Source organism: Sus scrofa, chromosome 1 (genome assembly GCF_054392235.1).
Source record: "Sus scrofa isolate SSC_HxYL_T2T_F1_AM1 chromosome 1, Sscrofa_HxYL_maternal_Yorkshire_Landrace_v2.0, whole genome shotgun sequence".
NCBI lineage: Eukaryota > Metazoa > Chordata > Mammalia > Artiodactyla > Suidae > Sus > Sus scrofa.
The window spans coordinates 214,659,815-214,684,827 of NC_139383.1; the positions used below are offsets into that span (position 1 = coordinate 214,659,815).

At 39.9% G+C, this 25,013-nt stretch overlaps 1 protein-coding gene across 2 annotated transcripts in view; it reads left to right on the forward strand.

Moving 5' to 3' along the window:
* SAXO1 (stabilizer of axonemal microtubules 1) overlaps positions 1 to 25,013 on the forward strand; it is a 135,614-nt gene that overhangs the window by 81,334 nt on the left and 29,267 nt on the right. For both annotated transcript variants that reach the window (XM_084984326.1, XM_021063236.2), the window contains exon 2: positions 21,332 to 21,511. In XM_084984326.1, coding sequence (XP_084840452.1) covers positions 21,332 to 21,511 — 180 coding nt within the window. The remainder of the gene's footprint in view (positions 1 to 21,331; positions 21,512 to 25,013) is intronic.

The window sequence follows — 25,013 nt, forward strand, 5'->3', positions numbered from 1 at the left end:
TCTCTAGTTTCTTTAGGTGTAAAGTTAGGTTGTTTATTTGAGATTTTTCTTGTTTTCTTAGTTTTGATGATGATGTTGAGTCTCCACATGTTTGTGTTTTTGCAGTTTTTTGCTTGTTGTTGATTTCAAGTCATATAGCATTGTGGTTGGAAAATATGCTTGATATGATTTCAGTTTTCTTAAATTTACCAAGACTTGACTTGTGGCATAGAATGTGATAAATTCTAGAGAATGTTCCATGTGCACTTGAGAAAAATGTGTATTCTGCTGCTTTTAGATGGAATGTTCTGTAAATATGTATTAAGTCTATCTTGCCTAATGCATCATTTAAAGCCTGTGTTTCCTTGTTGACTTTCTGTCTGGATTATCTGTCTGTTGCTGTAAGTGGGGTATTAAAGTCCCCCACTATTAATGTGTTTTTGTCAATTTCTCCTTTTAAGGTTGTTAGCAGTTGCATTATATGTTGAGGTGATCCTATGTTGGGTGGAATATATTTACATTTGTTATATCTTCTTCTTGGATCGATCCTCTGATCATTATGTAATGTCCTTCCTTATCTAATACTGTTTATTTTAAGATCTAAAAAAAAAAAGAATGATGGCGTTTCCATCATGGCTCAGTGAATACAAAATTGACTGGCATCCGTGAGGATGCAGATTTGATCCCTGGCCTCACTCAGTGGGTTGGGGATCTGGTGTTGCTGTGAGCTGTGGTGTAGATCATAGATGCAGCTTGGATCCTGCATTGCTGTGGCTGTGGTGTAGGTCAGCGGCTACAGCTCTGATTGGAACCCTATCCTTGGAACCTCCATATGCCACAGGTACAGCCCTAAAAAGACAAAAAAAAAAAAAAAAAAAAAAAGAGATCTACTTTGTCTGATATGAGTATTGCTTCTCCAGGTTTCTTTTGATTTCTGTTAGTCTAGAGTAATCCATCCTCTCATTTTCAGTTTGTGTGCGTCTGTAGAACTATGTAGGTGTCTTGGAGACAGCATATATATGGATCTTGTTTTTGTATCCATTCAGCCACTCTGTGTCTTTTGGTTGGGGCATTTTGTCCATTTACGTTTGAGGTAATTATTGATATGTACGTTTGTATTGCAATTTTATTAACTCTTTTGGATTTCTTTTCTTTTTTTTTTTTTTTTTTTTTTTTTAGGGCCACACCTGTAGTATATGGAAGTTCCTAGGCTAGGAGTTGAATTGGAGCAGCAGCTGCTGGCCTACACCATAGCCACAAAACACCATATCTGAGCTGCTTCTGTGACCTATACCACAGCTCATGGCAACACAGGATCCTTAACCCACTGAGCCTGGCCAGGGATTGAACCTGTGTCCTCATGTCCTCTAGTCAGGTTCGTTACTGTTGAGCCACAGCTGGAACTCCCTGGATTTGTTTTTGTTGGTCTTTTTTCTTCCCTTCTCTATTCTCTGTAGTTTGATGACTATTTTGTGTTGTATTTGGATTGCTTTTTCTTATTTGTGTGTCTTATCTATTATGATTGTAATGCTATAAACCTCCCTCTTAGAACTGCTTTTGCTGCACCCCATAGGTTTTTTTTTTGATTATGGTGTCTTTGTTGTCATTTGCTTCTAGGTATTTTTAATTTCCTCTTTGATTTATTCAGTGATCCATTGGTTGTTTAGAAGCATGTTGATTTTTGATTTGCAGTTACCATGACATTTTGATAAAGGAGTGTGTGTGTGTATACACAAGATTGTTTTAAGCTATTGGTTTCTTAATTTCAAGTGCATCTCCAGTGTCTTGCATTTCTACCCTCCTCTTCTCATGATTTCTGATTTTGGTAGCATATTTGTGTGTGGATGATTTCTTACATTCCTGTAAAATATGTATGCCTTTACTGGTGAGGCTTGTCATTTGTAATATTTTTTTTTTCTAGTTGTGGCTTTTTCTTTTCCACCTAGAAAAGTTCTTTTATTATTTTTTGTAAAACTGGTTTAGTGGTACTGAATTCTCTTAGCTTTTGCTTGTCTGTAAAGCTTTTGATTTCTCCTTCACATCTGAAAGAGAGTCTTGCTGGGTAGAGCAGTCTTGGTTGGAGGTTTTTTTCCTTTCATTATTTTAAGCATATCATGCCACTCCCTCTGGCCTGCAGAATTTCTGCTAAAAAGTCTGCTGATCACCTTATTGGGATTCCCTTGTATGTTGTTCGTTTCTTTTCAATAGCTGCTTTCAATATTTTCTCTTTGTTTTAATTTTGGTTAGTTCTATTACTATGTGTCTTGGGGTGTTACTTCTTGGGTTTATTTTATTATATTTTTTTAAATTAATTTTTTTTTTTTTTTTTTTTTTTTGCTCTTTAGGGCTGCACCCGTGGCATATGGAGGTTCCCAGGCTAAGGGGTTAAACTAGAGCTGTAGCTGCTGGCCTACACTACAACCACAGCAATGCAGGATCTGAGTCACATGTGTGACCTACACCACATCTCATGGCAATGCCAGATCCTTAACCCACTGAGAAAAGCCAGGGCTTGAACCTGTATCCCCATGGATGCTGGTCAGATTCATTAACTGCTGCGCCATGACGGGAACTCCTCCTGGGTTTATTTTATACTGTCCTCGTTGTGCTTCCTGGATTTGAGTGAGTGATTCCTCTCCCATGTTAGGGATGTTTTTGGCTATAATCTCTTAAAATGTTCTTTTCTGGCCCATTCTTTCTCTCTTCTCCCTCTGGCACCCCTATAATATGGAAGTTGGTGCATTTAACATCCCAAAGTTCTCTTAGACTGTCTTTATTTTTTTTCAATATTTTTTACTCTATTCTGTTCCACATCAGTGATTTCCACTAGTCTGTCCTCGACCTCACTTATTCATTCTTCTGTCCCTTTATTCTGCTGTTGGTTGCTTGTAATGATTTTTTTATTTATTGTATTTTACATCTATGCTTGCTTAGTCCTTAAATCTTGCATTTCTTTGCTCAGTATTTTTTAACTTATCAATCTTTTTCTCTATTTTTATTTCCAAGGTCTTGAATCATCTTCTCTATCATCAATCTAATGTCTTTTTCATGGAGGCTGATAATCTCTAGATCACTTAGCTGTTTTCTGGGATTTTTTCATGTTCCCTTATCTGAATCATAATTCGCTGCCTTTTCATTTTGTATAGATTTTTGGTGTGGTCTCCTTATTTCAGACAATAAAGTTGTAGACTCTCTTCTTTTTTTTTTCACTTTTTTTATTGCTCAAATGAATTTATCACATCTATAGTTGTATAATGATCATAACAATCTGATTTCACAGGATTTCCATCCGACAGCCCAAGCACATCCCCTCACCCCCCAAACTGTCTCCTCCGGAGACCATAAGTTTTTCAATGTCTGAGTCAGCATCTGTTCTGCAAAGAAGTTCATTGTGTCCTTTTTTCAGATTCCACATGTCAGTGAAAGCATTTGATGTTGGGGTCTCACTGTATGGCTGACTTCACTTAGCATGATAGTTTCTAGGTCCATCCATGTTGCTAAAAATGCCAGTATTTCGTTCTTTTTAATGGCTGAGTAATATTCCATTGTGTATATGTAGCACATCTTCTGGATCCACTCCTCTGTCGATGGACATTTAGGTTGTTTCCATGTCTTGGCTATTGTATATAGTGCTGCAGTGAACATTGGAGTACCTGTGTCTTTGCGAGTTGGGGTTTTCTCTGGATAGATGCCCAGGAGTGGGATTGCTGGATCAAATGGTAGTTCTATGTTTAGTTTTCTGAGGCATCTCCATACTGTTTTCCACAGTGGTTGCACCAATTTACTCTCTTTCTTCTGATGTCTGCCCCTCTTGTGGCTGAAATTGGTATGGGGGCTTCCTGTAGGCTTCCTGATGAGAGGGACTGGTGCCTGCCCACTGGTAGGTGGGGCTGATTCCTATCCCTCTGGTGGGTGGGGTTTTGTCTCTGGGGGACATTAGAGGCAGTTTTGTGCCTGGGGGGTCTTTAGGCAGCCTGTTTACTGATGGGTGGGGCTGTGATCCCACCTGGATTATTGTTTGGCCTGGGGCTTTTCAGCACTGATGGTTGGGGCCAGATTTTCCCACAATGTTCACCTCTAGAGGCACCCACATTGATGATTATTCCTGAGACCTTTGCCTCTAACGTCCTTCCCCCACAATGAGCCATCTCCTGTTTTCCCTGGAGATCCTCTAATAACTGCAGTCGGGTCTGACTTAGATTCCTGTGGAGTTTCTTCTTTGCCCTGGGACCCAGTGCACACGAAAGCCTGTGTGCACCTTTCAAAAATGGGTTCTCTGTTTCCCCTAGTTCCATGGAGCTTATGTGTACAAGTTCCACTGGCCTTCAGTGCCAAATGCTCTAGGGGCTCCTTCTCTCAATGACAGATCCTCAGGTGTGGGGACCTGATGTGGGTCTCAGAACTCTCACTCCCGTAGGTGAGTCTCTGTGATAAAGTTACTTTCTAGTCTGTGGGCTTCCCACCCATTGTTTATGGTGTTGCTTATATCATGTAATCGCTTTTCCTACTGTTTTGATGTGGCCTCCTCTTTGTCTTCTGGAGTAGGGTATCTTTTTTTGATAGTTTGCAGTCTATTTGGTTGGAGGTTGTTCAGCAGTTGGTTGTAATTTTGTTGCTTTTATGAGAGAAAATGAGCTCCTTTCTTTCTACTCCACCATCCTAACCCCATCTTCCCATGCTCTTTTCTTTTTTTTTTTTTCATGGTTTCTTTTTCTTTTTTTTTTTGTCTTTGCTATCTCTTGGGCCATTCCTGCGGCATATGGAGGTTCCCAGACCAGGGGTCCAATCGGAGCTGTAGCCACTGGCCTACGCCAGAGCCACAGCAATGTGGGATCCGAACCACGTCTGCAACCTACACCACAGCTCACAGCAACGCCGGATCGTTAACCCACTGAGCAAGGGCAGGGACCGAACCCGTAACCTCATGGTTCCTAGTCGGATTCATTAACCACTGCGCCACGACGGGAACTCCTTCATGGTTTCTTTATTTGTAATCCACTTAGTCTCATTGCTTTGCTCTGTCTTTAACTGGGTTCAAGCAAATTTGTCCTATCATTTGCATGTTTTGTTATAACACTCCTCTTTGTTTCATATTTTTCTATTGTTTTCCAAATATCTGCCGAGTTGATTGCTTCTCCCCAAAACAACATTATTTAGAAAACTTATTCAATTTTTCTCAAGCATGTCACCCATATTTCATGTAAAATATTTCAAATAACTTTTACAACATGCATAAAATAATTCATATGGAATGTTTTTCAAAGAAGATTCTCAGCAAATTGGAGGATAGGGAAAATGAAAGCATGAGCATAAATTACCAATATGACTACAGCTGTATCATTGCATATCATTTAGGGGAAATTCTTGACCACAAATCAGTGAACAGGGTTGTTGTTCTTCTTCCCAGCCCTAAACTGATTGGTTCATTTTGAAAAGCAGAGAATGAAAAAAACTCCAAGAGATAATAAGCATTAGTCACAGGATTTTTGACAAAGTTTTTCTAAAATTTAAGATAATATTAACTAATAATCAGGTATTAACCACCCTGTTTTCTGAGCCCTTTGCTCACGTGTTTTTTTTTTAATTTTTTTTAATTTTTTTACAGAATAAAATACATACATTTACACACAATTACATTCACACAAATTATTATAACATGGATCTTAAGAAACAGATTAAGTGACACCCACTGGAGAAGTGGAATGGAAAATATGGTGAGACAAATAGGAAATTTATTCTATACTTTATCCCAATTTTATGGCTTTCATCTTTACTACTTAGTTTTATCTATTGCATTTCAATTTTTCTTTAAAAATTAGCATTATATTAAATTGTTATATTATGCAACTAAAATTTATAAAGAAGAAAGCCTTATATACCATTAAATATTTTATATAGCATAGTAAAAAGAATAACTTAACTGGTAAGCATAACAAAAATAATACACCCTCTGAAAACAAGTAAAATATAAAATGCATAAGTTGGTTAAAAAACAGTGTAACTGTATAAATATGTCCTCACAATTTGTTACATCTTATTGATTCTTCAATATAGGCATTACACCATTCTAGGTGATGTGATAAACAAGACGTTATAGACCTTACACTGTACCATGGAGAGAAATGGTTATTAATAATACAATTATAGAACTGTATTATTTAATTGTACAGTGGCATTATTTAACTATAATTATCATACATTCTTTGATGGAGAGGAAATCAGAATCAGATGTAAGAAGACTTCAGCATTCCAAGAATGATGTCAAATGACCCCCTTCATGGTGGATTATGCACTTGTTTACTATGAGATATATTTCTTCTCCAGAGATTCCTTGTTTGTGTATCAATTGTAGATTTTTGGTTTGCAGTTCTTCTGAAGTTTTGATATACGAGTCTATATGTATATGAGATTGTTTTAAGTTGTTGTTCTCTTAATTGCAAGTTCATCTCCGGTGTCCCGCATTTGTACCCACCTCTTCTCATGATTTCTGATTTTGATGGTATAATTGTGCATGGATGATTTCGTATCTTTACTGTATATATACCTTTCCTGGTGAGCCTTGTCATTTGTGGCATTTTTGTTTCCTGTTGCTGATCTTTTCTTTCCTGCCTAGAGAAGTTCCTTTAGTATTTGTTGTAAGGCTGGTTTAGTGTTGCCGAATTCTCTCAGCTTTTGCATATCTGTGAAGGTTTTGATTTCTCCTTCACATCTGAATGAGAGTCTTGCTGGGTAGAGTATTCTTGGTTGGAGGTCTTTTCCTTTCATCACGTTAAGTATATCATGCCACTCCCTTCTGGCCTGCAGAGTTTCTGCTGGAAAATCTGCCAATAACCTTATTGGGGTTCCCTTGTATGTTACTTGTTTCTTTTCCCTGGCTACTTTCAAGATTTTCTCTGTCTTTAATTTTGGTCCGTTTGATTAATATGTGTCTCAGGGTGTTCCTCCTTGGGTTTATTTTCTATGGTATTCGTTGTGCCTCCTGGATTTGAGTGAGTGGTTCCTTTCCTATGTTAGGGAAGTTTTTGGCTGTTATCTCTTGGAATATGTTTTCTGTCCCCTTCTCTCTCTCTTCTCCTTCTGGCACCCCTATGATATGGATGTTGGTGCGTTTAACATTGTCCCAGAGTTCCCTGAGACTCTCTTCATTTGTTTTCAATCTTTTTTCTCTTTTCTGTTCTGCATCCATAATCTGTGATCCCACCTGGATTGTTGTTTGCCCTGGGGCTTCTCAGCACTGACTGAAGGGTGGGGCCAGATTTTCCCAAAATGGCCATCTCCAGAGAAAGGCAACTGCTGAATATTCCCAAGAGCTTTGCCTTCAATGTCTATCCCTCACAACAAGCCACATTCACCCCTGTTTTCCCAGGATGTCCTCCAAGAACTGCAGTCAGGTTTGACCTAGGTTCCTGTGGAGACCTCGCTCTGCCCTGGGACCCAGTGCATGTGAAAGTCTGTGTGTGCCTTTTAAGAATGGGGTCTCCATTTCCCCCAGTCCTGTGGAGCTCCTGCACACAAGCCCCGCTGGCCTTCAATGCCAGATGCTCCAGGGGCTCTTTTTCCCAGTGCCAGATCCCCACACGTGAGGGTTTGATGTGAGGCTCAGAACTCTCACTCCTGTAGGTGAGTCTCTGTGAACCAGTTAGTTTTCAGTCTGTGGAGCTTCCCACCCCAGAGGTATGGGGTTGTTTATATCACAAAATCACCCCTCCTACCTCTTGATGGGGCCTCCTCTTTTTCTTCTGGAGTAGGGTATCTTTTTTAAGGTTTCCGGTCCCTTTGGGTGGAGATTGCTCAGCCTTTAGTTGTGAATTTTGTTGTTTTTAGGAGAGAAGTTGAGCTCCAGTCCTTCTATCCCGCCATCTTAATCCCGTCCCCCACACTCTTTTCTAATTTCCCTTTCAATCCCCTCCCTAGAGTTCCCCATGAATGCCTTAAACCTCTCCACTTCATCTGCTTTCTTTCTCTTGATGCCTTTGAGCCCTAGGTCAAGGCCATCAGACTGGTGTTGCTCAGATTCCCATCTCTCCTCTCAAATTATTTTCTGTAGCCTCACCTACCTTTCCTCCTTAATCATATCTCATTTGTAGTCCAGGCTCTGGCCCCATTAATTATTTTTGCTCATCAAAGAATCCTTTTCAGCTACTCTGTTCCTCTACCTTCAAAGATGACCTGTTTTCACTTCTTTTATCCATACCCTAGGATGGTAATCATAAAGTTTACAATTCCTGTGAAATCCTGGATATTTTCTTGATCTCCCACTGAACTTTGCTTGCTGGTTTTGTCACCAAATTTTTGGCATGGTCTCTCTTTCCCCTCCACTTCCTCAGCAGCATCTATTCCTTGGTTCTAGCCCAGCCACTGTACTAAAACTGCTTTCTAGTCACCATATGAGTCTTTTCTGCTAACTGTAGAACTTTTAAAAACCTAGTTTTGACCTGTCACTGAATTTTCTTCTTTTTGTAAGTTTTTTTCCTTCCAAAACTTCTTTATCCTGTTTCTTAAATATGATGTTCTTCAAGATTTTGGCCTTGTTTTTATTCCTCTTTTCTTTCTTTCTTTCTTTTTTTTTTTGTCTTTTTATCTATTTCTTGGGCTGCTCCCGCGGCACATGGAGGTTTCCAGGATAGCCTACGCCAGAGCCACAGCAATGCGGGATCTGAGCCGTGTCTGCAACCTGCACCACAGCTCATGGCAACGCCGGATCGTTAACCCACTGAGCAAGGGCAGGGACCGAACCCGCAACCTCATGGTTCCTAGTCGGATTTGTTAACCACTGCGCCACGACAGGAACTCCTTATTCCTCTTTTCTTGTCTTGGCAACTTCATTCGTTTTTCTGTGGCTTTGTTATTTCTAGATGTCTTCCAAATGTGTGATTCTTATAAGTCACCATGTTCAACAGTCTGAACATTTCTGTTAGAATTCCCTGCCCTTTCATTGATGCATTCTTTCATGTATGTATTGCCCATCCCCACTACACTAGCCCAGAACCCTTGACAGACATAGCTCATCACTCAAGATGGTCAATTTCGCTAAACTTGGCTGTGACCTCTGAATTTTTCAGTGTGGCCCCCAGGCAGCTGCTGCTAGTTGGTATGTCAGTTGCATCTATTTGTTGTATTTGCATTGGTTGGAAGATTGTTTGTTCTTCTTCACATATTCAAGGGTTTGTTTCTGCTTTCTGTTAGCCAATATCTGGTCCTCTGAAGGATTAGTCACTACCAAAGGGTTTAGTTGATAATCCTTGCCCAGTTCCCTAGCATCATGGGCAGAATATAAGTTGGAATTATTCATGTCTCACACTGCTGTGTTTCTTTAAAAATCTATGTGCAAAAGGTCAGTAGGGGGAATGTGAGTTGTCTTATCTCAATATTAGTATGAAATATATTCATGTATGTTCAACAGTGGTCTTATTTTACAGTTCACAGAAGCATTCTCACTGTCCCTTTGCCTTGGGGAATATTAGAAATATGAGAATAAATTTTAATAACTATTTAAAATTTATAAGCCACTGCAGGTAGATACATGAGCACTGTGGGGAAAGCTCTGGCTTTGTCCATCCCCAGAGGCTAATTTGGTTGGCTTTGTGAGCTGTTGAGGGAGAAGACCATTCCAGAGCCATGGATCCTCTAAGGAGACCCTGCCTCTGGGATCTCACGGTTCTTATTACTCCAAACATCCTGGAACCTTTCTAACCATTGGCATAGAATGGTGGCTCTTTGATTTGAGGTTTGGTGATTGTTGGCACCTTTCAGAATCCTAGACCAGGAATTCATTTTTTCTTTTCTTTCTTTTTTTATTGCCACACTCATGACATAAGGAAGTTCCTGGGCTGGAGATCGAACCACGTCTCTGCAGTGACCTGAGCCATTGCAGTCAGATTCTTAACCCACTGTGCCACAGTTGGAACTCCCAGGAATGCATTTTCTGTTCTTAAATATTTTCCTCCCTTGTATACCAGCTGTTACAGGTCACAAATGGTCTGCAAATCCTTTAAGAGTCTGTACTTGGAGTTTCAAATCAGGTTGTAAATGAAAGTCAGAATTATGTGGAAGGTGATATTGGGCCTGTGTGGATGGATGCTGCTGGTGACCAGCCATGTAGCACTGGCCAGGAGCTTAACATATAGGGTTCAGTGTCCAAATCTGCCTGATGAAGCCAAAGTGTTGGCTAATATCAGGGGTCCTTCTAGACACAGGATTCTGTGTTGTATTCCTGGTTATTACTGATATTACTTTATCTAATGAGCTTGTCTTGTTTAAAGAGTAAAGGAGCTTCTGTGGAAAGATCAGTTTTGAAAAGCATTGGGAATTGTATCTGTCTGTTGGTTTATATTAGAATGGTTTTGGGGTCCCTGGGCAAGGGGAGCAAATCTTGTTTTAGAAGACTGAGGGTAGTGAAGAACTGCCCGTTAGGAATTCTCATTGTGGCTCAGCAGGTTAAGAACCTAACTAGTATCCATGAGGATGTGGGTTCAATCCCTGGCCCCGCTCAGGGGGTTAAGGATCCAGCATTGCTGCAAGCTATAGTGTAGGTTGATGTGGCTCGAGTTCTGCAGGTGCAGCTCCGATGCTGCCCCTAGCCTGGGAACTTCCATATGTCACAGGTGCAGCCTTAAAAACAAAAACAAAAACAAAATAAAAAAAGAACTGCCTATTAATTGACAGCCCTTGGGTTTATTAGAGCAGCAGGAAACAGGCGTTTGGTATAGGCTGGTCTCCCACTAAGCCACACAGTATATGGTTGTGATTAACAGCACAGGCTTTGGAATGAAGCAGAAAGCCTGTGGTGCTAGTTTTGACTTCATTACTATCTGACTGTGTGACCTCAGTTTTCATGTTTGTAAGAAGGCGGTAATAAGAGAGCTTCCATCAGAGTACTGCTATGAGGATCAGATGGGATGATATATGGAACTCAGCCCAGGTGGTGTATAGTAAGTGCTTAATAAAAATAGTCTATTAATCACAGAGTGCTTGCCTTAGACCAGACTGGGCATCTTTCTTCCAGCATCTGATTTAATCCACACAGTCCTAATAAATAGTAGAAGCTGTATTTCGCCAACTACAGAGGAGGCAATTGAAGTTCAGAAGAATTAAGTAACTAATGTTCTCAATGTTATACACAAGCAGTCAGTGATAGAGTGAGGACTAGGAAACCACATCTTCTTGCCTCCAAAGTCTCTTCCTGCCATACCCTTCTCCCTGCCTATATCAGGCTGGGCTCAGCTGGGGATTCTAAAAGATGAGTTACTGATATCCACTGGATGCTATTCTGCTTGCCAACAGGTTCTAAAGTAGTACTGGAAGTAAATTCTTGAAAAGTCCAAAGTTACATTAGAGTAGCTACTGTTCATGCTGCCTCTTGGCTTTTCTCCTGATGAACAGCTTTGTTTGCAACCGTGAAAATTCTTAACCTGGAAATTTATAAGTAGAAGGCCATGTGAGGCAGAACCAGAAGATAAAGGGTCCTAAAAGAGGTATATACACAATACCATGCATTCTTGGAGGAGAGTCACAGCCAGTAACAGGGTGCAGCAGGATCATCACTGGCTTCCTGTGGGGGTGGTGGACATGGCAGTTAAATAGGCCTTGAATGAAGGAAGCATTTTGTAAAAGTGGAGGTGGCAGGAGAGATAGCAGCTGCAGGGTGTGTTACAGGAGCAGACAACTGAAGCTCAGTGGCCTGAGAAGATAATGAAAAAATCTTCCAGCTAATTATTCATGTCTCTTAACGCTTTGATTGTGTCACATGAAGGCAGGTCAGAGAGTCTAAAAGGCAAATACTGTATTTGTCCACAGAACTATTTCTAGGTATCTTTGTCTCTCCTCCACTTGTAGAGAGAACTTCAGGCACTCAAGTGCATGCAGTTCCTCTGTTGGTGCCTTCAAATTCTAGACCTATGCTTCCCAATAGTGAAGGCACCACCATACACACATGCCAGTTGAGTGCTTACAATGTGGTGGTCCTGACCTGTGCTGTCAATGTGAGACACACTAGATTTTGAAGACTTAGTAAGAAAGTAAAGTATCTCATTTTTTCCCCTATTTATTACATGTTGAAATGGTATATTGGATAGATTGTGTTAAAAGTAAAATATTAAAATTAATTTCACCAGCTTTTTACCTTTTTCATGTGGCTACTGGAAAACTTAAAATGGCATGTTGTGGTTCTCATTCATGGTTTGCCTTCTGTTTCTCTTGAATGGTGCTATTCTGTGTTTCATCCTTAAAGGTCTTTTTTTTTTTTGTCTTTTTCTGCCTGTACCTGCAGCATATGGAGGTTCCCAGGGTAGAGGCTGAATCGGAGTTATAGCTGCTGGTGTATGCCACAGCCACAGCAACACCAGATCTGAACCATCTCTGAGACCTACTTCTACACCACAGCTCATGGCAACATAGAATCCTTAACCCACTGAGCTAGGCCAGGGATCAAACCCATGTCCTCATGAATACTAGTGGGGTTCATTACTGCTGAGCAATGACAGGAACCCCTACATTTAAAGTTCTATCATCCATTCTAGGGCCATCTGCATCCTAGATGGCTTTGAGCTTGGTGCATATGGGGAAACCTACTTGGTCATTCAGATGTGACAGAGACCTAGGTTGTCTGTGGCTCAGTTATATACATGGTTCTCTTAGCTTCATATTTTTCATCTGCAGAGTGGGGACACTGGATATTTTCCATGCCCCTTTCAATTGAAAAATTCTTCAGGAATTCCCTCATGGCTCAGTGGGTTAAGGATCTGGTGTTGTCACTGCTGTGGTGCAAGTTTGATCCCTGGCGTGGGAACTTCTATATGCTGTAGGTGCAGCCAAATTAAAAAACAAACAAACAAACAGACTATGATTCTACTTTGGAGTCAACTATTAACTTTCTTACTCTCTTTCTCTTCTTTGTCTTCTGGCCTCATCTAGGCTTGTTTGAGTGAGCTCCTGAGCAAGGTGGCCAAGGCCACTCCTAAAATGACGCAGTATCAGAGAGCTGGAAGAAATCTCATTTCTTGGCTTTTTGAATACTCCATGCATGGTGATTCCACAAATTTTATTTAGACACTATCTAGGTCCATTAAAACAGCATCTGATCTGTCTTTGCTTTTTTTTTTTTTGCTTTTTAGGGCCACACTCTCGGCATATGGAGGTTCTCAGGCTAGGAGTCTCATTGGAGCTATAGCTGCCAGCCTATGCCAGAGCCATGGCAATGCCAGATCTGAGCAACATCTGTGACCTACACCACAGCTCATGGCAACACTTTATACTTAACCCACTGAGTGAGTTCAGGGATCAAACCTGAAACGTCATGGTTCCTAGTCGGATTTGTTTCCACTGTGCCATGATGGGAACTCCTGTCTTTACTTTTTGGCTTTTTTAAAGTTAGGACAAATCACTTATTTCTTTGTAAATATATTTTTTTCAGCAGTCCATTCAGTTCTTAAATAAATACTTCAGGCCTGGGGCTAGCTCCAGAACACAGATGTACAAGACTTGGTCTTTAACCTTGAGGAGCTCCTGGATCAAGACCAACAAGGTCTGAGTTCCCATCGTGGCTTAGCAGTAACAAACCTGACTAGTATGCATGAGTATGTGGGTTCGATTCATGGCCTTGCTCAGTGGGTTAAGGATCCAGTGTTGCTGTGAACTGTGGTATAGGTCACAAGTGTGGCTTGGTTCCCGAGTTGCTGTGGTTGTGGCGTAGGCCAGAAACTGTAGCTCCGATTCAACCTGTAGCGTGGGAATTTCCATAGGCTGGTGCAGTCCTGGGAAAAACAAACAAACAAAGATCAACAAGGTCAAGACGTGATGTTTGGTGTCCTGAGGGATATTCAGCCTGGCTTGGGTACAAGTCAGGAAAGATGATGCCATGAGCAAACTCAGGCAACTAAACATTTACTTTCAAATAAGAGTTTTTGATATTTCAAAATGAGACAAGGTATTAGTTAACCACATCAAATAAATAAAATAGGCCCTGTAAATATGTATTAGATATGATTCCATTTAATAGAACATTAATGTCTGGATGCAAGTGTGTTGCTACACTGAAATCCCCTCTCATGATACCAGTTAACAGTGTAGATTTTTATTGTCGTTAAATGTATTTTTCTTTTGGAAAAAGCCTTTACAATATGTTATATTTTTAAAAAGTAACAACATGGAAAGGGGGTTATATAAAAGCAGAGTTTTACTGCTTTAAAAAAACAAGAACACTGGAGAGAGAAAATATTGCTAGGCCTGTGGAGTCCATTTTATTGCAAGTGCCTGAATCTAAGTTATCCTTAATAAAATCTTGATTTTTTTCTCTTATGTGGATGAAGAAAATATATCTGCAGAGGTATTTTGGGCAGCCAGCACTTCTTGGCTTTTGATTTGAGGTTTGGAGAAATCCTCAAATGATAGGGTACTAATTGGCTCAAATTGAAATCCCAGATAATTGGACTGAACATAGAAATGCTAATAATATCTAACATACGCTATGGGAGATGTGTTTTATAGTAAAGGAAATAATGAACAATTCTCTCTTAAGTGGAAAAATAAAGCACTCATCAATTTGTGTACCTATGCCTAGGAGATACTTTATTAAATACATATAAAATATAAATACATATGCATCTTTGTACATTAAGTATATCAGTAATGTACATTTTAAAAAAGGAAATGAAACTTTTGAGTGTATTTAACACTGAAATTCATTAGGACAGCATGTTGATGGAAGATTGGCTTGTAAATTAGGGAAATCTAAAACATTGGCCATGAACCAATAGTGCTTTTATAATAACAAAATATAAAAAGTAAATATAACAAATTTGTACCTTCTCAAAGCTTTTCAGATATGCAAATCTACAAAGTGAGATGAAAATAGGGATATTTCAATTCTAGCCATATGGACAATACAGGTGTTGATCATTTTCCCCAGGGCAGGTGGTTGGAGGTGTAAGAGAGGCACACAGTAACAACATTGGTGGCAGCAATATTTATGTAGAGGGTTGAACCTAAGAACCACAGCAGTAGCATTGTTGCCTGGAAACCAGCTTTTGGCAGGAGCAGTGGTGAGTTCTCTGTAGGTCTGTTTCTCTTTTTCTTTTTCCTGATATCCTGCACTAGAATACCATGCATTTTAATTTCTGTAATAAAAATCAGTATACTGTAAAAAAAAATTAAAAAAATAATTCCACGCCACTTCTTAATATAACTAAGTTGGAGATCACTACCGTGGAGTTCTGTGGATGTGCTGGTGTCTGATGATTAGAGGTAGCCCATCTAATTTGTAAGGATTGTATGTGGGCATACAAGCAATTGATACACTATGTAGTTTTTGACAGCTCCAACAGCTGTCCTTTATTCACCTCTAAGTAGAATGTTATTACCATGCATGTAAAATAAAAAAAACTTACTACAAATTATAACTTCAAATTATTATTTATCATCTACCTACATATTGAGGTATAATGTTTACATAATCATTCATTTATATATTCAGTATTCATTTAATAAATGTTTATTGAATACCTACTCTGTGGCAGGCAGGATATGAGAGATACTAGGGATGTAGCAGTGAACAATATAGAAAAAGGCTCTGAGCTTGACAGATGACATGGACAATAAACTCAGCAACAAATGTGCCAAAAACAGATAACCTAAGTGATGAGAGAAACCGTGTGAAGGGAGAGGTGGTGGGTTGACCAGTGGAAGTCTAAAGAGGCTACGACAGAAGTGAGACCTGAAAGAATAAAGGAGACAGACCTTCAATGTAAAAATGGTTTCATGTAGTCAGTGGTGTTTAGTATTCTCAGAACTGAGGTAGCTCTACTGTGTGTGATGCCACTTGTGTGCAAGGGGGATATTCTAAACTGACTCAGGAACCATTGAGGAAAGACAGTAGCCTGGCTCTAGAGCACAGCCTTGGAGCCCCTTGTTAGATGTTAAACCCATAATTGCTGGGTGATTGAGTGGTGCTAGGAGTTCTCAAGGAGGGTCTGGGTTAGCGCCCAGAGGGCTTGGGGGGTCACAATAATTTACCTATTATGGTATGAAAGTACTTAAGAATTTCAACAAGTGTGTATCATAGCTAAACATCAGCCATGCTAATGGATAACTTTATGGTGCAAGGAATTTTGACAACCTATTGCAGTTACAGATCATTTAAAAAATTCTGGGAGTTCCTGTAGTGGCTCAGTGGTTAACAAATCTGACTAGGAACCATGAGGTCGCAGGTTCCATCCCTGGCCTTGCTCAGTGGGTTAAGGGTCTGGTGTTGCCATGAGCTGTGGTGTAGGTTGCAGACGTGGCTCAGAGAAAAGGCAAAAAATAAAAAAAAAATAAAAAATAAAAAAATTCTGGCCACTTCCTGTAGTGTAGCAGAGAAAAGGAAGAGTTAAACTCTTGTTTTCTTTAAAAAATTTTTTTTTTTTGTCTTTTGAGTGCTGCATCCATAGCATATGCAGGTTCCCAGGTTAGGGGTCTAATCAGAGCTGTAGCCGCCAGCCTACACCAGAGCCACAGCAACACCAGATCCGAGCTGCGTCTGCAACCTACACCACAGCTCACAGCAATGCCGGATCCCCAACCCACTGAGCAAGGCCAGGGATTGAACCCGCAACCCCATGGTTCCTAGTTGGATTCGTTTCTGCTGCACCACAATGGGAACTCCCTTTTTAAAAATTTTTATTGGAGTATAGTTGACCAACAATGTTGTGTAGGTTTCAGGTGTACAGAAAGTGAATCAGTTATACATATATCCATTCTTTCTCAGTTTCTTTTCCCATGTAGGTTATTACAGAATATTAAGTAGATTTACCTGTGCTCTGTTATATATAGCAGTGTGTTTATGTCAGTTCCAAACTCCTAATTTATCCCGCCCCTGTGTTTCACCTTTGGAAACCATAAGTTTGATTATGAAATCAGTGAGTCTATTTTGTAAATAACTTCTTATGTATTATTTTAAAAATTAGATTCTACATATAAGTGATATCCTTTGATATTTGTCTTTTTCTAACTTATTTCACTCTAGATCCATCCTTGTGGCTGCAAATGGCATAATTTCATTCTTTTTTATGGCTGAGTAATATTTCATTGTGTATTTGTATACCACATTTTTTAATCCATATCCTCTGTTAATGGACATTTAGGTTACTTCCACATCTTGGCTATTGTGAATAACATTGCAGTGAACAGGGGGGTACATATATATTTTCTTTTTCTTTTTTCTTTTTATTTTATTGTTTTTATTACTCAAATGAATTTATCACATATGTAGTTGTATAATGATCATAACAATCTGATTTCACAGGATTTCCATCCCATAACCCAAGCACATTCCCCCACCCCCCAAAACTGTCCTCTGGAGACCATAATTTTTCAATGTCTGTGAGTCAGCATCTGTTCTGCAAAGAAGTTCCGTCTGTCCTTTTTTCAAATTCCACATGTCAGTGAAAGCATTTGATGTTGGTGTCTCATTGTATGGCTGACTTCACTTAGCATGATAATTTCTAGGTCCATCTGTGTTGCTAAAAATGCTGGTATTTTGTTCCTCTTAATGGCTGAGTAATATTCCATTGTGTATATGTACCACTTCTTCTGGATCCACTCCTCTGTCGATGGACATTTAGGTTGTTTCCATGTCTTGGCTATTGCAAATAGTGCTGCAATGAACATTGGCGTCCATGTGTCTTTGCAAGTCATGGTTTTCTCTGGATAGATGCCCAGGAGTGGGATTACTGGATCAAATGGTAGTTCTATGTTTAGTTTTCTGAGGCATCTCCATACTGTTTTCCACATTGGTTGCACCAATTTACAATCCCACCAACAGTGTACTAGGGTTCCTTTTTCTCCATACCCTCTCCAGCACTTATTGTTTGTAGACTTTTTGTTGAAGGCCATTCTGGCTGGTGTCAGGTGGTACCTCATAGCAGTTTTGATTTGCATTTCTCTAATAAGGAGTAATGTTGAACATCTTTTCATGTGTTTTTTGGCCATCTGTATGTCTTTGGAGAACTGTTTGTTTAGATCTTCTGCCCATTTTTTGATGGGGTTGTTTGTTTTTTTGGTATTGGGCTGTAGGAGGTGTTTACAAATTTTGGAGATGAATCCCATGTCAGTTGATTCACTTGCAAAGATTTTCACCCATTCTGTGGGTTGTCTTTTCGTTTTGTTTAGGGTTTCCTTTGCTGTGCAGAAACTTTTCAGTTTGATTAGGTCCCTGTTTTCTTTTAATTTGATGATTATCTTTAGTGTTGTATTTAGATCGCCTTTTATTTTTGTGTATATCTACTGTAGGTTTTTTTTTGTTTGTTTTTTTTTTAGGGCCGCACCCACAGCACATGGAAGCTCCCAGGCTAGGGGTCAAATCAGAGCTGCAGCTGCTGCCCTACACCACATCCACAGCAAAACCAAATCTGAGACTTTTCCATTATCTACACCACAGCTCACAGCCACACCAGATGATGTAACCCATTGAATGAGGCCAGAAATTGAATCCATGTCCCCATGGATACCAGTCAGGCTCACCACCACTGAGCTATGAAGAGAACACCTATACTGTAGTTGTTTGGTTTGCAGTTACAATGAGATTTTGATGTAGCAGTCTCTATATATACAAGATTCTTTTAAGTTGCTGGCCTCTCAATTTCGAATTCATTTTCAATATCCTGCATTTGTACTCTCTTTTCATGTTTGCTGGTTTTGATATATTTCATCTGTGGATGTTTCCCTACCTTTACTTTATGTTTGCTTTATCAGTGAGCTTTCTCATTTGTAATTTTCTTGTTTCTAGTTGTGCCCTTTTATTTTCTACCTAGAGAAGTTCCTTTAGCATTTGTTATAAAACTGGTTTGGTGGTGCTGAATTCTCTTAGCTTTGATTGTCTGTAAAGCTTTCAATTTCTGTCAAATCTGAATGAGAGCCATGCTGGGTAGAATATTGTTTGTAGATTTTGCCCTTTAATCACTTTAAATGCATTGTGCTATTCCTTTCTGGCCTGCAGAGTTCCTGCTGAAAAATCAGCTGATAACCTTATGGGGATTCTCTTTTATGTCATTTGTTTGTTTTCCCATGTTGCTTTTAATACTTTTTCTTTATTTTTGTCACTTTGATTAATGTGTCTCAGGGTATTCTTCCTTGGGTTTATCATGTATGGGATTCTGTGCTTCCTGGACTTGAGTGAGCATTTCCTTTCCCAGGTTAGGGAAGTTTTTGGCTATAATCTCTTCAAATATTTTCTCGGTTTCTTTTCTCCTATAATGTGAATGTTGGTACAATTAATATTGTCCCAGAGGTCTCTTAGATTGTCTTCATTTCTTTTTATTCTTTTTTTCTTTATTCTGTTCTGTGGCAGTGATTTGCACCACTCTGTTGTTCAGCTCACTTATTATTCATTCTTTTCTTGAGGTATTCTGGTAATGATTCCTTCTAGTGTATTTTCCATTTCAATTATTTTATTTTTTCAACTTTGCTTATTTATTCCTTAAATCTTCTAGCACTTTGTTAAATGTTCTTACAGCTTCTCAGTCTGCACTTCATTTTTTCTTAGATCATCCTTACTATCATTACTGTGAATTCTTTTTTGGGTAAATTGCCCATCTCCTCTTCATTTAGTTGTGTTTGTGGGTTTTTATCTTGTTCTTCCATCTGAAGCACATTTCTCTGTCATCTCTTTTTTTCTAACTTTCTGAGCTTGTGGTCTCCATTGCAGGCTCAGGATTTTAGTGCTTTTTGCCCTCTGGTGGGTGAAGTTGGTCCAGTGGCTTGTGCAGGTTTTCTGGTGGGAAGAACTGGTACCTGCTGGTTAGTGCCTGGAGCTGGGTCTTACCTGTCTGGTGGGCAGGGCAATGTCAAAATCTGTGTTTAGAGGTGACTATGACTTCAGTACAAATTTTGGCAGCCTGTCTGTTGATGGGTGGGGCTGTGTTCCTATCCTCTTTTTTGGCCTGAGATGTCCCAGGACTGGAGCCTGTAGTCTGAGGCCATGTCTTGGTGCCCAGATGGTGATCTCCAGAAGAGTTCACACTGATCAATATTCCCTGAGGCCTCTGCCAGCAATGTCCTTGCTCCCACAGTGAGCAATAGATGATGCCTGCCCCCCCTCCCCAGGACACCCTCCAAGACTTGTAGGTAGGTCTACCCCAGGCTCCTCTGGAGTTACTGCTTTCTGTGAGGTCTCAATGCACATGAAACCTGTGTGTTCTGTCTAAGAGTGGCATCTCTGTTTTTCCTAGTCCTGTGGAAATCCTGCACTCAAGCCCTGCTCACCTGAAGGCAAATGCTCTGGGGCTTCCTTCTTCTGATGTCAGATCCTCAGGCTGTCCTGGAAGGCTATTTTTATGTGGAAATATCCCTATGTAGCCTGCAGGGGTTTAATATATATATTTTTGATATGAGGGCTGTTTTTAGCATGGTTTCCTGTCACCTCTTTCCCCAGTGTATGCTGCCTGTTATCACTTTGATATAGGAGGTATGACTGGTTTAGTGATGAGAGCCTGCACTGAATATTGAGTAAGGCCTCTCTTTGCTCTGCAGTTGTCACTGGTCCATCAGGGGCAGGGTCTTCTCTCTAGATCTTGGAGTAGAAGCCATCAGATGTGTTTCTGAGCTGTTTCTGATCTGTGGTGTGAGGTAGGTGGTATTGGAGTACTCCTATGGGGAGAGGAGCCACTGAGTATTCCTCCACTGGAGCTGTTCACCTGTGAGTGTGTTCTGTTGTGTCACCTTTCCCTTGTTGTGCAGGTTCACAAAGTACATTGTTGATGGCACTGCTGTCAGCCCCAATTTTACTGTGGGTCTTCCAGCAATTGGCTCTAATGTGTCTCAGGTATTGTTTTCACCAGGCTGTAAGCACAGATCCACTGAAGTCAGGTCCCAAGACTGCAGTAGTTGTGCACCTGGACTAGCTGTGGGAGCTATGGAGGCAGCTGGCCTGGCCCAGTCCCTGTGTATATGTGCCCACAGAGCCTACATCTGCTAAAGCCAGACTCATTGCAGTTGTGAGAACACTTGTCCATTTGAATGATCTGCAGGCTCTGAATTTACTAAGCTGGCAATGGAGAAATTTTACCTCTTCCTCCTAAGTTGCATGGCCCCTGGTGCTCACTTGTGATTTTATCCCCACCTCTTTGTGTGGTCAACTCATTGGTGTCTCTTCCCAAGGTGGCTGGAACACATGAGCCTGCCCAGGTGGGAGGGAGTAGGGGCAGGAATTGGGGAACGTGTGTGGAAAAACTAACCTAAATGGGAAAACTCCTGTTTTCAATGCCATCAGTGATGATTTTATACTTTGGAGCACATTTTGAAGAGATAGCATACTGGATATATTTTTCCCAAGAAGTTAACCAACTTAACATTCCTTTTTCTTTCCATTTTTAAAAAATAGGCGACATCATTGTCCACATCTCCCTACCAAGATTTATGATAAAACAGAGAAACCATGTCTTCTCTCCGAATATACAGAGAACTACCCTCTTTATCACTCTTACCTGCCCAGAGAGTCCTTCAAGCCCAAGCTGGAGTACCAGAAAGGGTGCACACCAATGGAAGGCCTGACCACATCGAGGTGAGTGCAATAGGATGAATATATGAATGGACAACATAATGGAGTAATGTACAATATTAACCTAATGTTCAATATTGCATTAATGTGCACTGTTAATACGTGTTCTTAATGCCTTAATGTTAATTTACTAAATCTCTGAAAGCAAATCCTGTGTTTATTAGCCTGTTTAGTTTTCCACAGCCCCCTCTTAAAGAGAAAGGATTCTGGGTGAGGGGCAGGACTAAATTGATCTGCATGAAAAGAATGGGAGGTTAAGCAAAATAATAAAGGGAAGTAATAACTAGAAAGTAGAAAAATTAGTTTTGGGCTTCTGTACATAAGCTTCAGGTCAGCTTGGGTGGCAATAGGGATGTTGATAGTAGTGAAAGAGAATTGGAGTACTTTTGATATTATATTGTGGATTTTGCATTGGGGTCCCCTTGAATGCTCTTTTTAATTTTTTTTTTTGTCTTTTTGCCTTTTCTAGGGCCTCTCCTGCGGCATGTGGAGGTTCCCAGGCTAGGGGTCTAATTGGAGCTATAGCCACCAGCCTACGCCACAGCCACAGCAACGTGGGATCTGAGCCACTTCTGCGACCTACACCACAGTTCACGGCAATGCCAGATCCTTAACCCACTGAGCAAGGCCAGGGACTGAACCCACAATCTCATGGTTCCTAGTTGGATTCGTTAACCACTGCGCCATGACGGGAACTCCTCCATATTTTTAATTTTTTTAATTAAAATTTTTTATTATACTTGATTTTCAATTTTGTGCCAATTTCTGCTGTATAACAAAGTCATCTACATACACACACATTCTTTTTTTTTAATACTATCTTCCATCATGTTCTAATCCAAGAGACTGGACACAGTTCCCTGTGCTGTACAGTAGAACTCCATTACTTATTCATTCTAAATATAATAGTTTGCATCTACTAACCTCAAACTCAAACTTCCCATTATGTCTGCTCTCCATGTCCATGATCTGTTTCTGTTTTGTAGATAGGATCATTTTGCCATGTTTTAGATTTCACATGTAAATGACATCATATTGTATTTGTCTTTCTCTGACTGACTTCACATAGTATGAGAATCTCTAGTTCCACTCATGTTGCTGCAAATGGTGTTACTTTGTCCTTTTTTATGGCTGAATAGTATTTCATTGTATGCATGTACCACATCTTCTTAATCCATTCATCTATTGAGGGACATTTGGGTTGTTTCCAAGGCTTGGGAATTATGAATAGTGCTGCAATGAATGTAGCAGGGCATGCTTCTTTTTGAATGAAAATTTTGTCCAGATATATACTCAGGAGTGGGATTGCTGGATCATATGGTAGTTCTATATTTAGTTTACTGAGGAACCTCCTTAATGTTTTCCATAGTGGTTGTACCAATTTACATTCCCATCAACAGCAGAGGAGGGTTCCTTTTTCACCACATCCTATCATTTGTTCTTTGTTGATTTTTTTATTACTCAATGAATTTATTACATTTATAGTTGTACAGTGTCATCACAATACAAATTTATAGGATTTCCATCCCACACCCCCAGCACATCCCCCAACCCCTCAAACTGTCTCCTTTGGAAACCATAAGTTTTTCAAAGTCTGTGAGTCAGTATCTGTTCTGCGAAGAAATTCATTGTGTCCTTTTTTCAGATTCCACATGTCAGTGAAAGCATTTGATGTTGGTGCCTTGGGTAGTATAGTCATTTTGATAATACTGACTCTTCCAATCTAAGAGTATGGTATGTCTTTCCATTTGTTTGTGTCATCTTTGAGTTCTTTCATCAGCATCTTACAGTTTTCACAGTACAGGTCTTTTGTCTCTAGGTAGGTTTTTTCCTAAGTATTTTGTTCTTTTTGAGGTGGTGGTTAACGGAATTGCTTCCCTGATTTCTCTTTCTGATCTTTCACTTCTGATACTTTCATTGTTATTACACAGAGATGCCGTCAATTTCTGTGTATTAATTTTGTATCCCGAGACTTTGCCAAATTCATGGATGAGCTCTAACAGTTTTCTGGTAGAGTCTTTAGGATTCTCTAGGTATAGTATCATGTCATCTGCAAATAGTGATAGTTTTATTTCTTCCTTTCCAATTTGGATTCCTTTTATTTCTTTTACTTCTCTGATTGCCGTGACTAGGACTTCCAAAACTATGTTGAATACTAGTGGCAAGAGTGGACATCCTTGTCTTGTTCCTGATCTCAGTGGGAATTCTTTCAGCTGTTCACCATTGAGAATGATGTTAGCTCTGGGTTTGTCATACATAGCCTTAATTATGTTGAGGTAGGTTCCTGTTATGCCCACTTTCTGAAGGGTTTTTATCAGAAATGGGTGTTGGATTTTGTCAAAGGCTTTTTCTGCATCTATTCTGAGGATCATATGGTTTTTATTCTTCAGTTTGTTAATGTATGTATCACATGTATTGATTTGTGGATATTGAAGAATACTTGCATCCCTGGGATAAACCCCACTTGATTGTGATATACAATCCTTTTAATGTATTGTTGGATGCGGTTTGCTAGTATTTTGTTGAGGATTTTTGCATCTATGTTCATCAGTGAAATTGCCTGCAGTTTTCTTTTTTTTGTGGTCTCTTTGTGTGGTTTTGGTATCAGAGTGATGGTGGCCTCATAGAATGAGTTTGGGAGTCTCCTTTCCTCTGCAATTTTTTTTTTTTTTTTTTTTTGTCTTTTGTTGTTGTTGCTGCTGTTGTTGCTATTTCTTGGGCCGCTCCCGCGGCATATGGAGGTTCCCAGGCTAGGGGTCTAATCGGAGCTGTAGCCACCGGCCTACGCCAGAGCCACAGCAACGCGAGATCTGAGCTGCGTCTGCGACCTACACCACAGCTCACGGCAACGCTGGATCGTTAACCCACTGAGCAAGGGCAGGGACCGAACCCGCAACCTCATGGTTCCTAGTCGGATTCGTTAACCACTGCGCCACGATAGGAACTCCTGCAATTTTTGAAATAGTTTCAGGAGGATAGGTGTTACCTCTTCTCTAAATGTTTGATAGATTTTGCCTGTGAAGCCATCTGGTCCTGGACTTGTGTTTGTTGGAAGGTTTTTAATCACAGTTTCAATTTCAGTTCTTGTGATTGGTCCATTCATCTTTTCTATTTCACCTTGCTTTAGTCTTGGAAGATTGTACCTTTCTAAGAATTTGTCCATTTCTTCTAGGTTTTCCATGTTATTGGCATATAGTTGCATATAGTAGTCTCTTATGATCCTTTGTATTTCTGTGATGTCCATTGTTACGTCTCCTTTTTCATTTCTAATTTTACTGATTTGAGTCCTCTCTCTTTTTTTCTTGAGAAGTCTGGCTAAGGGTTTATCAATTTTGTTGATCTTTTCAAAGAACCAGCTTTTCATTTCATTGATCTTTTCTATGGTTTTCTTCGTTTCTATTTCATTGATTTCGGCTCTGATCTTTATGATTTCTTTCCATCTACTAACTTTGAGTCTTGTCTGTACTTCTCTCTTGAGCTGCTTTAGATGTAAAGTTAGCTTGTT